Source organism: Numenius arquata, chromosome 14 (genome assembly GCF_964106895.1).
Source record: "Numenius arquata chromosome 14, bNumArq3.hap1.1, whole genome shotgun sequence".
Taxonomy (NCBI): Eukaryota; Metazoa; Chordata; class Aves; order Charadriiformes; family Scolopacidae; genus Numenius; species Numenius arquata.
The window spans coordinates 6,386,620-6,400,369 of record NC_133589.1 but is presented as its reverse complement, the minus strand read 5'-3'; the positions used below and the strand labels follow the sequence as shown (position 1 = coordinate 6,400,369).

Below are 13,750 nucleotides of genomic sequence, written 5' to 3'. Positions count from 1 at the left end.
GGTGGTATGTGCTGGTATTCTCGTGTCTGGCACAGCAGCCTCGCCTCGCAGCAGATATTATCAAGCTGGATGTGAAATCAAATATAGGAGTGATTAAATAGTTTGGGTTCTGCCTGCTTAAGTTGGATTTTTTTTTTTTTTGGGGGGGGGGGGGGGGGCGTGTATAGCTCGGTTTTTAATTTAAGGTGGCTTAGATGTAACAGAAAATCTACCCCTGTAACTCCTTTGATTTCACATTCCTTTTGTTTTGCTGTCGAGCAAAGCCGAGCTGGAGCCGCGCCAGGGCTGAGGGCAGGAGGATGGAGGACGAGCCAGGGGCAGGAGGACCCCGGCCACCCCTCGCCCGTGGGACCGGGATGGGTGCGCGGGGCTGGCCCCAGCGACCCGGACGCTGCAGCCGTGATGAATAATCTCCATAATCCCGGTCCAGTGCTTCAAGGGTCCCAAACAACCTTTCAAAACACTTTCCCTGCATCCTCCGTCTCGGACCTGAGTCCAACGCAGATTTTTAAACAATTGAGCTGCAAAACTATTTTCCATCAGACCTAACCCCCCTCCCCGCCCCCCCCCAGCAGCAAACTTATGTTCTGCTGTTAATTTTCCTGGGACGTTCTCCGTTTGTTGGGTTTTTTGGTTGTTTTGTTTTTTTTTTCCTAAACCACAACAAAATCAACAAAATTTGGACTTTTGCGAAGGCTGAATTTCCTCTTTGTTTGCGCAGGGGAAAGGCCACGCTGCCGCCCAGCCCCAGCAGCGAACACCCCCTCGCCCGCACCCGCCCAGGGATGCTGCTCCGGGGGGACCACGCTCCCCGCATCCCACCTTGCGGTGGGATCTGCAAGCGAAATCAGAGGCTGGCCTGGGGATATCGCCTGGAGGAACAGCATCTGCAGTCTCTTAACTCAAGGATACTCATGGTGCCGATCTCTACCGGAATAGTGCAGAATGGATCCCCGGATTTTCTGGCCGCTGCCTCCCAGCAGCCCTGGGGCGGCTCCTACGGCGAATCGGGCAACGGCTTTACTCTCACGCACAACACGTTCAAAAGGTAACGACACTACTCTGCCTCGATAAAGAAAAACAACGACTTGAGCAATGCAAATGTCCTATAGGTGCATAATTAAAGCACAAACTGCGGGCCCGATCCCTCTGCCACAAGCCTGGGACTTGTGTAACCCTGATAATCCTCCCGGAGACACATCTGATTTACACCAGCATAAGAAAAAGAACAAAACCGAGCTCATATCTGACAAGTGAAAACAAACACTGGATTCAGACACTTTCTGCAGGGAAAGGGGGAGCTGTTTAATTTTTGTTCCTTCTCTCTGGGCTGCTGCAGTGACCTCTGCTACCTCTTAAGTCAGCAACACAATATGTTGCAGCTGTGGCACTGCAACAGCATGATTCAATTTGCATGTGTGTGGCTGGAAGGGCAGTTCATCCCTCCAAAGTCTTGCGGCATGGCAGAGGCAGCAGCGGTGGAAGCGGGGGGCTTGGTCCTCCCTTCCCAAAAGGTGGGGGGGGGGGAAGCCCTGCTTCACCTCCCATGCACAGCTTTGGAGAGGAGGTGGGAAAAGGATCAACTAGAGGAAAATGTCCATTTCCATCAAAATTTTTAGGAGGTTGGGGTTTGTCCAAGACAAGGGAAAAAAAAAAAAAAGGGTAGAAAATATCTATTCAACGACTGTTTTCTGCTTAAAAAAAAGAAAAGGAGAGGAAAATGACTTTGCTGCCCACTCTCCCATGTGTTCCCAGCTCCCAGGAGCACAGGGGCTGCGTGTCTCCAGTGTCGTACCCGGCCAGCCAAGTGTAGTGCTCAGAGCTTGTTTTCCGAGGGAAAAGAGCCGGAGGTTTCTGCTGCAGGAGGTTTCTCCGCAGCCCCCCCACCCCGGGGGCTCCCTCTCAGCGGGTCCTTCCCCCCTGGCCCTCCACCAGCTCGTAAAGCTGCCGTGTTCCCGCGCAGCTCCTTGGCCGGACCCCGAGAGCCGTCTTGGGAGCTTTTCTTTGTCAGCGCTCTGAGTTTGAGGGGGTTTTGGCTGTGGAGGTTTTATCTTTGCCTTCCGCAAGGCTGGAATTCAGCTTCGCTCTTGGCATTGTCATCCCTCCGCTTTACATACAGCTCCCGCCGAAAAACATCCCGGGACAGCCCGAATTTAAAGCCCGCTGCCAAACCTCGGCGGGAGGAGGACCCGGTGGCAGTGAAGAACTGGCAACCTCAAGGCTTCGCCACCCCGGCTCCTTTGGGGAACTTCTGTCCTGACGGGTGACACTGGGGGCTGAACCCATCCCGGCCACCCTCTGGGAGCTCCTCAGCCACGAGGCTGTGCGGAGGATGCTCCACGCAGGAGGAGAAACTGGAATTTTTCAGGGGCCACGCAAAGGAGTGGGGTTCCCAACATTCATACATATCCGGAGGGATTTTAAGGTCTAAAACTCTCCCCTCATCCTGAAAATCCCAAACCGTGCCTGTATGACTACAACCCAGAACAGCGCCGCGGAAGCAAAGGAACGACCCTGCCTTTCCAACAGTGCTAGCTTTATACTTTCCATTGACTTTTTATTTATTTATGGATTTTGCCTTTGTGATACTGAAGCTCCTTCCCATCTGGCACAGCCAAAACCACCCTCTAACTGTAAGAAACCTCAGCCCTCTCCCGCGTGGGCCCTGCAGCCTCCTCGCCACGCTCCCTAACCCAGCGCTACCTGCCAGCTCGTAGGGGCAAGGTGGCTTTTTCCTGGCTTTTTTGGCTTTCCTCTCGCTTCCCCTCATCAACTCGTTTGCCAAAGCAGTGTAATTTTACTGCCTGGCTTAAGGAGCCAAGAAATACGTTTGCTGGTGTAAGCTGTGCATTAGACGTCGTGAAAAACATGCAGCTTCAGGGTTTTAGGAGCCAGCTCTGGAGAAGAGCGAAACACCCACAGAGCAGCAAGGCCCTGGGTTTGCACCCTCTCCGGTTTCACTCACGGACGCTCAAATCTCTCCGGCCGTGGGTGGTTGAGCACAGGGATGGACCTACGGGCATGGAAAGGCGACCATCTGCGCACGGGGGATGGAAATGTCAGCGGGGAGAGAGGAGAGAGAACGCAAAGCTCTCATGGGCGGTGTGGTTGGAAGGGGTCCTGTGCCACCAACCTGCAGGCAGGGGACAGGACTTGTCTTCCTCACGCAGCACTTTCATCCTCCCTCCCCCTTAAAACCACAAGTTCCTCAAGGCATGGACATGCTCTGGGGCTTGATGTTTCTACAGAACCAAGAATAACAGGGTCCAGACCTCACCTCTGATCTCCAAGACCCTCTAAGACCTCTTCTTCCACCCCCAGACACTAACAGCCACATTTTTGACTTGATTTCTCCTGAACTTTGGGGTGCTTCAGATCTACATGTATATTTTTGAGGCTCAGACCCCAACACTACTACAAAATCAGCCAACTGGTACCGTAAGACTCAAAATGCAAGAATCGCTCATCGAAGTGATTTGTAAAACACTGGCCACTGCGATCCCCTGCAGCTGGATTTCCATCCCATTAAGTGACCATCACAGTCAACAGCCATCATCAAGAGACATTCAGTGAAAACAACCCCATTCTGACGAATTAGAGAAGGTGTCCAAAACTGTAAGCACAGAGCTGGAAGTTCAAACCATGTCCCTGCTCCAGCCACGAGCACGATGGTGAACACAGTCCTGCCTCTACATGGCAGCTAAAAAACGTCTCTTTACTCCCCAGGAAGGATGACAATTAAGTGGTAGCAGAAAGCTTTCAACATTTAGCGAACACTCAAAAACTCTTAAGGACTCTCAGATAAACATGAGCAAAGGGCAAACTCCACCTCAGGCTTATTTGGAGGTTTCCGTGGCTCAGACTGGCCATTTCTCACCAGCCTGTTTTTACAGGGCTGTAGTGCAGAGCTGAGCTGGGAAGGAGCTGAGTTACAAGTCTCTCCTCCAGCTTTATTCCTGGCAGAGACAATTTGCAGCAGTGCCGCTCGGCACGTCAAGTCTGGCACCTGCTTACAATAAATCCCTAACAAAGCTGAAAAGTTAAATGTTCATTTACTTTAATTTCTGTTTTAGATTTGGATTTCTATGTACCGTAAATGCTAGAAAGAATGTTTTTTTGAAACAATGCTGCATATTTACCTTGGATATCCTCTATAATTGGCAGCCCTTCATCTAAGATTTCTTTCTAAATGCAAAAGGACGCTCTCAGCACAGACTGTCTAAAGGGAAGGCTTTGCCACCATCACCTGCTAATGCTTTCATGCTGGCTGAGATCTTTCTAGCAGGCTTCCTTGCAGGTGGTGTGGGTTGATGCAATACTTCGGGTCTCAGAAACCCAAGGGGTTTGAATCCCAGCAAACAATGAAGGAAGAAAAAAACCTCATGGGGTGATGTCAACCTGTGCAGACAGGAACGTGGGAGTCTTCGCTTTTGGGACACGTGTGATGGGAGAAAGTAAGACGGGCACAGTCAAACTGTTTGGTCCCGCTGAGCACAAACCTGCCTGTTTGCTGCACTGGCCGAGAGAGGCTCCTCAGCCTTGGAGGTGCCATGTCCCAGAGCTTCCCCCTCCAAAGCCATCTTTTCAGTGCAAACAGCTTCCTCAGGATTAGGGTTTCACGCAGAAATTAATGAGAAGGTTAGCTCAGCCCATTCAAACCTCTCTCTTGGGAGCAGGGAGTCACTGGTGTGGAGAACACGTACCCACTCTTGCTGTCCCTGGCGTGGATGAGACGGGAAGCCTGGTGGGACCCCGTGACACACCGTGGGGACAGTCCCCAGCCCTGAGCCCCTGGCCAGGACTGCGAGCAGCTGGGCTGGAGGCTGGGGAGCTCTTCCGCAGCCTGCCCGGGGGGACGAGCGGCTGACGGGGCCTGGCTGTAAAACCTTGGATGACATTTTCTCTCCACTCACCTTTGATCCTGGCAAACGTGCTCTGGGCGCTGCAATCTGATTGAAAATCTCTCTGTGTGCAGATGTCCTGCAAAAACTACACCCACAGCTGTACATCACAAAGCCCTCCCCAATCTGGCGCTTAGTGACAATGAAGAATGATTTTTCTAATGGGAACTGGCCAGCATTCAACTCACTCCTTGATTATTTTATTTTTTTTAAAGCAAAGACTATTTATATCAAGAGACTTGCATTAAGTATGACTCTGATTAATTCGAGATCAAAAAGCAGCCAAAGGGGGAGATTTCTGGAAGCTCAAGCTACGGGGACTCGTATCAGAGCGGGCAGACCCCAAACCGAGATCACGGCAACATCAACTCACACAAAGCACCAAACCCGTGGGGTGTCCCGGCTCCTCGGGCTCCCCGCTGCAGGTCTTGTGAGGACACGGGTGGGTGGATGAAAGTGGGGAGGGGACAGTGCTGAGACGCGCCTACACAGTGTGTGTTTCAGTCGTCATCACCCAAATCTCCACGCACAGTAGGTGGCCCAGGACGGTCCGGCACACCGGGGCCAGCCCAGTCTGCCTACAGCATGACCAGCACGACCAGCACAACCCCACGGGAATCTGGTGGGGGACAGACATCCATCCTCCCGACACGCTCTCTGCTCCACCAGGCTGCCGAGCCCCTCCTCTCTGACGTTTCCAATCTCACTAAGCCTTTTTCCTTACAAACGAGAACTAGGCAAGAAGAGTTAAGTTCACACTTGGAAAAAAAAAAAAAAAAAAAAGACTTTTTTCTTTAAAGCACAACTTTTTTACTTTTTTTCAGGTTCCTGACAAAGCAATATTCTCCAGGCCAGTTGGAATCTGGAAAAATACACTCGCTCAACCTAGCCACCATGACTCCAATAACAATTATAAAATGTCCAATAAAACTTGCATGTAATGTCAATTCAAATCTTGAAAAGCAGAATTAAGTGGTATATCAACATTAAACTTTATTGCTTCCTTTGCAGAGCAGAAGTATTGTCAATAAAAGTCATTCTGAATGAAGAAAAGGGCAGTAAATATTAAATAAACAGGTTTTTGTTGAAATGCTATAAATGCACCAGAGCAGCATTTTACACTGGGACCCTTTTTTCCTTTGCAGACTCCCCTCATGATAGAAATAAGTCAGTAATTGCAAACTATCAATAAAGCGCCAATTAAAGGGTGGTTAGATGCATGCATTTACAATATGTCATTATGAGCCTTTATTGTATGTAGTTGGCTTTTTCAGATCCCACTGGCTCCGTCTGAAGTCCCCCAGCACACAAAGAGCCGTGCTGCTCGTTAGGGGCCCGTGAAGGAGGCCGGAGGCATGTGCCAGCCGGAAAGCCCTGGCCGGGGGCTCGGGGGGCATCCCCCCTGTGCCCCATCCCAGCCCCTGCCCGGGAGCATGGCAAGGACAGAAAAACCCAGAGCCAAAAAGGGGATGAGAGAGGAGCATTTGATCCAGCTTTTTGGTCATGGAAGTTTCTTCTGGCCGAGATGTGAAGACAAAGCATCACCATCTCAGTCCATCACGCTCTTATTCTTCTGCCAAGGCAGAAGTGAGCAGAGCATGGCAGCTCTGCCCCGAGACGTGGCAGCTGTGCCTGGAATTTGGCAACGTGGTTTGTTTTCTGACAGGCCACTCGCCATGGTGTGTTCCGCTCCTTTCTGGGTCTACTCACCTTAGAAAGAGCCATCGCTATCCTCCCTACACTTCTTTACAAACAAAAGCATTTCTACTCACAATTCCTGCTTGCTAATCCGATCTCCGCTACGTCTCAACAACCGCCTGCTTCTGCAAAAGCAGCCAACAGAGGAGGGATATTTTGCTTTGTCCATGAGACAAAAGAGCAGGTTTTTTTAGGGTTAGGCTGAATATAATCCTCCCAGTGACACTGGAAAACCTCATGTGCGATGCCTGTCGCAAACACAACCGGCACCTTGTGGAGCAATGCCCCGAGACCTCTTTGGGTCAGATCTTTTTTTTTTCCACTGCCGGGACCTCCGGCCTGAGAAGATCCATCCCAACGAAACCAAGCCTGATGCCAAAAGGTGTGCCGGGTAAGCAGAGGTACCAGCTGTGTGTTTGGCGGTACCCAGACACAAAGGGACGTGTTTCGGAAGCAGGAGAAGGAGCGGGCATCCCCGTGAGGGCACAAATCCCGTGGCTTTTATGTCAACCCTTTAAAATCTGATCAGCATTTTTGTGGTTTACCAATAGAGTTTATAAGCTGTTCTCCAGTTTAACCATCACACATATTTACAGGAAGCAGTAACAGCTACCGAGTATGAATTTCATGATGCTGAAACGATATCGAACAAACACGGCAGTCAGCAAGGGCTGAGAGCTGCGCTTCTGCGAGTCAGAGTGGCTGGGGTTTAATGAGCTGTTTGAATTATGCCGGGGCAGAGACAAGAGAAATCAGATGTGGTCCAGGAAACTATATATGCAGGAGCTTCTGTTGTCTGACTTTTGCACACATTTATTTGTTTCATGTACACAAAAAAACCCAACAAAATCAACTGGAATGTGTGTGCCATTATTTTCTGAAGAAATTATTTTCACTATGAACCTAGGCTCAGTAAATCTGATGGTTGTAAAAAAACAGCTCAAACATTCTGAAAGACAAAGAACAGCCCTTGAATCTTATATATAAAAAAGAAATCCTTCAAAGGTTAAAAGATGTCAACAAAAATTAACTTTTGGAGAAACTGCAAGTATTCAACGCAGCCGTTTGCAGCCACAAGATCAGACCCTTTGCACTAGTCCTGGGCTGCCATTTCTCTACCTTCCATATGAATGGAAACCAAACCAGCAGGAGGGGAACCAAACCTCCAGCAACGCACTAAGAGCAGCCATGCCAGCACAAACCACCCGAGAGCCAACAGTTAATAGCTGTGAATCATCTTGATTCACTTGAGCCTGAACTCTTGACCTGCTGCTTGAGTCAGTTCCTCTGGATGCTGCTCCTGCTCAGAGAAGATGGGCTCACACGCGGCCATGTCCTTGCTGCAGGAGCCAGTGTGAGGAACGCGTATCTGCATTTTGGTCACCCAGGTCCCAGCGCTCCCTACAGCCCCCAACTGCAGGGATTTTATAGCCTTTGGACATCCCCTGCTGATCCTGGGTGAAGACGTGACCCTTCAGAAGCAAACCCAGGAGCATCTTACCTGGAAGAGGATCTGCAAGAGGCCATGTATGATGCACATCCGCCGTCCCAGGAAGAGAAAGAATGGCACCACCAGCTCGATGAAGTGATTGACCAGGGTCTCAAACTGATGAAACCACCATGGCGAGCGATGCATGAAGTAGGCGATGGGGTTGGGCACTGGCTGTGTCTGAAAGATGGAAGAAAAAAAAGAATCAATCCCCCTCCAAGGCTCATCACTGAGGGGAGCTACAGAGCTCTTCGCCTTTTTCCTTATTTCTTTCCCCAAGTTTGCTCACAGCAGAACTGTCGTTTGCCTCCGGGCACTCATTTCTTTTTAGAGAAAATTACTTCATTCAATTTTATTTCATGCAAACCCAAGGAATTTTTAAACCAATACCTCTCTTAAAAAACAAGAGTTTTAATTTTCTCTTTTTTCATCATAACCAAAACTCACTCATCTTAAATGAAAACCACTGTTATTCAATACTGAAATGTTAGACATAGCTCGACACCGACGGATGTTAAGTTGCTCTGCATGAGTGCTGAAGATCATCAGAGCAACTAAGCAGATACAGAAACAGAGAAAAGGATTTTCTCAGGGTCACACAGCAGGTCAAACAGAACCAGGAATGGAAACCAGATTTCAAAACCTAGGAGATATTCTTTCAAAATGTTTAAATTTGAAATAAATGTGGTGGTAGAGTTGCTTTCCAAAATTGTAATTTGGGAGAGGGAAGTGTAATTCCTCTAAACATGCTATATTGGTTTAAGGTATTTACATACTGGCCTTGTGACAATATTAGTCTTCTATCAGCCTGAAATTTTTTGACACTGGGAGATCTTCCATCCACTACAATAAAGCTGCGAATTTTACACAGGAAAGAAAACCAAATCCTGATATGATAATAACTGCCACCCTTAAAAATGCTGGAATTTTACCAAGGAGAAAGAAGTTAATTTATCTTAGCATATCTGACAAGCTCAAATTCATTGGTATTGTTTTAAAACTGTGACAAAAAAAAAAAAAAGGAGTATGAAGACGTGAATTTTAATTGAAGGAAACACAACACATCTTTAAATTATTTGTAGTTAAATCAAAAATACAAACAAAACAGGGAAAATACTGTACTATGCATGGCAACTGAACAAGCTTCCACTGCCAAATCCCACAACTATTGTAATTCCTTATTAGCAAAGCTGGGATTAATAAAGTTGTTGCTTTATATGGGTTTGAGGCTGCTGTAACCCCTTAGGACAAGAGACCGCATCCTTCCTTCCTCGGACATTGGCGCCGGATGGAGCGGTGTCGGGGTCAAGGAGCTCTGCCAAGTCCACTCCGGCACGGGGTGGGAGGTCAGGGTTGCCGCAGCCCCGGGTGCCACCCAGGGTCCTTCCCCCCAGCACGGGACCTGTTTCGAGTTAATCTGCTCGTTGGACTGCTCTTGAGCATTCCCAGAACATCAGGGAGGCTCAAAAAGAGATTTATTTTTTTTTACCTTGATCCCAAATTGCTGAGAAATGCTTTTATCCTTCCAAAAAGGCAGGTTGCTGTCCCAGCTTCTTTTGTTTATTTTTTTTAAAGTGTGTTAACCAAAACTAATCTAGATGAGATACCAGCCCTAGAGGTTGTTTCACTTACAGAATCACAGAATCATCATGGTTGGAAAGGACCTCTGAGATCACCGAGTCCAACCACACACACACAAAAACCCCCTACAATCTCGGGCACTAGAGCATGCCCTGAAGTGCCATGTCTACACGTTTCTTAAATACCTCCAGGGACAGAGACTCCACCACCTCCCTGGGCAGGCTGTTCCAGTGCCTGACCGCTCTTTCAGTAAAGTAATTCTTCCTAATATCTAATCTAATCCTCCCCTGCTGCAACTTCAGACCATTTCCTCTGCTCCTGCCATTATTCACTTGGGAGAAGAGGCCAACACCCACCTCTCTACACCCTCCTTTCAGGTAGTTGTAGAGGGCAATGAGGTCCCCCCTCAGCCTCCTCTCCCTCTCAGCCCAAGATGAGCTGTTTTCCAGCACATCAAAGCTGCAGAAAGGTGGCTCTCCTGCTTGCCCCCTCTTGCGATGCAGTCCCTGCTGTTTCCCCATCAGCAGTGTGTTGCAGAGCACTTACGGCTGAGGACCACGGAGAACGGGCAGTATTACACACAAAATTACATATCTACTTAAATACATCATTAAATCTCATAACGTGATGGCACTGAGCAGTTCTCCATTTGACTGTGGCTTCGCAGGGCTGGGCTGACACTTTAATTTTAAAGCAAAGACCATCCTGAGCTATCGAACGTGCCGTTCGGTTCCCCCACCCCCTTCCCCTCCATCACAGGCTCACGCTGATGCCCTCATCTATCAAGAGCAACCGCAGCCAGCAAATCCCACTTGTTGCTTTGGGCTGCGACTCAAGATATCTCCCACCCAATCTGCTGTGCTTAAGGGCAGAAAGATAAAATTCTTGCCTTTAGTCCCACTGCAGCGGGACACGAAGCAGAAGAAAGGTCTCGGTTTGGGCTCATGCAGCAGCCACACACGGGCCCACGTGGGAACAGCCCAGGCTGGCAAAGCCAGGTCTGCTGCGGTCTGTGCTTTTTAGCAGCAGCCTAATTCTTATCCTGAAGTAGAAACGGGGAAAAAAAGGAGAAGCGAAGCACAGAAATCTGGCGTGGGTTACTAATTGACTCCCATGTGCTACAGCACTGCCATCCTTCACCTTATCAGTGCCAACACTATCACGGTGTCAGTGGGGGCAATGCTGTGCGACAGGCAAGATAACTCAAATGACAAGCAAGACCGAAAGTCTAAAACAGCAGCGGACACGCCACAAGTAACACACGGCATTTGTTTTCACAGAGGGAAAGAAATGCATTTGGTAAGAGCAGCGCAGGTGATGGAGCCTCTGGGGACACCATCAGTAAGGGACCCTTCCTCCCCACCGCTGAAGCCCCTTCTCCGGCGGGTAGACCTCCAGTACGTAAGACAAAACACAGCGATAGAGAAGTGATTCGCATGTCTCAGAAATTCGTTAAAAGGCTGCTGGGGAAGGAGCGCGCTCTGTGTGTGCGTGTGTGTGTTCCTCCCAATGCCTTCCAGATGCTGCGAGCGCGGGTGCAGCGCGGCACAGGTTTCCCGGGGAGAAAGCCGTGTTTACTCGGGAAGGGGTGTTGAGGCAAGAGCAAAGACCCAGAGCAACATGTGAATCACTGCAGCGCTGAACACAGGCACCTGTGATGCTGGAAAGCTTTCTGGTCTCTTTTTGCAACAGAGTTGGTGGCTGCCCAGGGGCGCTGGGGGCACCCAACGTCCCATCCGGTGGGTCCCACTGTGCAGCACCCAGTTGGTGCTGGGGGAGAGCACCCAGGGCACATTGCCGGGGCTAGAGAGGAAACTTGCCCACCACAGGCATCCCTAGTGCTTTCCCAGTGTAATCACATCCTAGGAAATACCACGGTGGCGTCGGAGGCAGCAGTATCAGAGCCCCGGAGGAGGGAAAAGCATTCCAGGATCACTTCACCCGGCTTGTTTCGCTGGGGATTTGGAGCTTTATGCTTTGCTTCGTGGTTGCTTCGCAAGGAGAAGCATCCTGGAAGCAGCCAGGAGTTCTCCCGCTTCGAGAACTGTGAACTCCTGACACACACGCACACACACACACAGAAAAATGCAGCTCCAAGTCAGATGCAACTAAATCAACAAGCCCAAGGCAGACACCGGGCGAGAGGAACAGAGCGGAGCCCTTGCCTCCAACAAGCCCCGTTTCTGGATAACTCTGCGAAACATAAAATGTTTTTAAATAAAAAAACGATTAGCAAAGACCGTCTCTATGTGTCAGCACAAGGTGCGATATAATAAACCTTCTGCCTCCCTCACACCTCCAGCAGCCGGAGACAAACTGCGCTGCAAATGCGTTTTGAAATCAGATTGGGGAAAATTAATTCCATAATTCATGGGGCAGATTTGTAACGTGTGACTGCGGGGCGACGCTCGGCGGGGGCTGCTGAATGAATTCTGGGTCACCAGCTAAGGTATGTTCTCTGGCTTCTATCTACCAGGTTTTATGAGGGCTGGTAACAGATTCTAAAAATATGCACAATAAACTGTTTTTTCTCCCTAAGGGGTCTATGGTTTAATTATGTTCTTAGTGAGAACCATTAAAGTGCTAAGTACCTGAAGACTCCTAATTTACTAAACTATACGCTACTAAAACCCAACAGAAGGCTATTATACACCAGAGTAAACGCTCTTCTCTGGGACTGTAAATGCGCATGGTCTCTCCTTTCAGCCTCCTTATTGGTATGGCATTACATAAACTCTGACAGAGTATTTAATCCCAGTGTTAGATACCCCAGCCCAGCCTAGGGAAATCTCCAGGCTCTCCTACACGTGTGCAGGAAAACAAGTCCCACATTGTCCTCAAACAACCCGCTGCTCAGCCAGGGCCGGGATGTTATTCTTACAGCGTGAGAGGCATAACTCCCACGCAAGTAACCATGTGGCGTACGGAGGGTGGGGAAGACCCTGTCCTCTCGACCACAAACGAGGAGGAGCCCAGAGATAATCCGAGTAAGTTTTATCCTTTGCATTGATGGGTTTTTACCTTCCTTCACGCCACAATAAACTCCGGCACAGCTTCAGGAGCCTCTGGTGTCTCTGCTCGCTCGTCTGAGCGCCTCAACAGCTCAAACTCACCAGGCGTCTTTCGAAAAACAGTAGCAAGTCGTGAATGAATCCGTTTCAAAAAAGGTGAACAAAAATCCCATTATTCTACCTGTTTGTATAAGGTAAATTCAGGTTATCTATTGATTCAGATAACCAAAAGTATACCTGGCATTAATATTAAAACTGCAGAGGACAGCCTTTCAACACATCACCCTGGGTGCCTGCCGCAGAAATCTGGCTTGATTTTTGGTGAAAAACAAAGCAAGTCATAAATATTCCTATACACTCTAGATACTATCCCTTATTTTCCCATTGAAAGGCACCTACGTAACCAAAAGACTCAAATCTGAGTGCACTTAATGGCAGAAAAATCTTGAAAAACAGAAGGAAACGGAACAAGAGCAAATATGAATAAATGATGAGAGGAAGCAACTATTCCATCAAAAGAAACAGGATTAACTTGGCGCAACGGACACTTCAGTAATGGCCTGAGGGCACTGGAGGCTCCAACAGTCAAAGAGAGGGAAGGCTTTGGCACAAACAGAAAGATGTGAAGATGAGCAAACCAGGCTGAGAGGGATTATTGAAAGTCTTCCTGAGCGTTTGTGGAAGGTACGGATGAACTGTAAAGCACAGTTCTCCAGCTTCCCGAGGCGCTGAGGCATGAACTCATCTCCTCAGCTTCAAAGGAAAGCTCTCAGTTCTCTTGTACTTTGGACCAAAAAATAAAAAGGATTCTCCATCGCAGAGCATAATTTGATCAACATGATCCAACAGGGCTGTTTCTCTGCCAGTCTTTTCTGCTTCAGATCTTGACCCTTCCTCCTTAGCCATCTGCAGATCAAAGCTCCACTTTCCCAAGCCCGAGCAGAAACGGCTTCCCAGCTCTGTGCAGAAGAGCAAGAGACAGCGAGCAGAAAGGAGATAAACTGGGTCACTCCCAGCTGCTGGGAAGTGTGGGAAGATGTGTGTCTTGACTGAAGTCCGACGGTCTTGTG

General features: G+C 49.0%; 1 protein-coding gene across 1 annotated transcript in view; it reads right to left on the bottom strand.

Annotated features, from left to right (window-relative positions):
- The window catches only part of LMF1 (lipase maturation factor 1), a 206,095-nt gene that overhangs the window by 55,298 nt on the left and 137,047 nt on the right, over positions 1–13,750 (bottom strand). Inside the window, exon 6 of the mRNA XM_074158584.1 lies at positions 8,101–8,268. Coding sequence (XP_074014685.1) covers positions 8,101–8,268 — 168 coding nt within the window. The remainder of the gene's footprint in view (positions 1–8,100; positions 8,269–13,750) is intronic.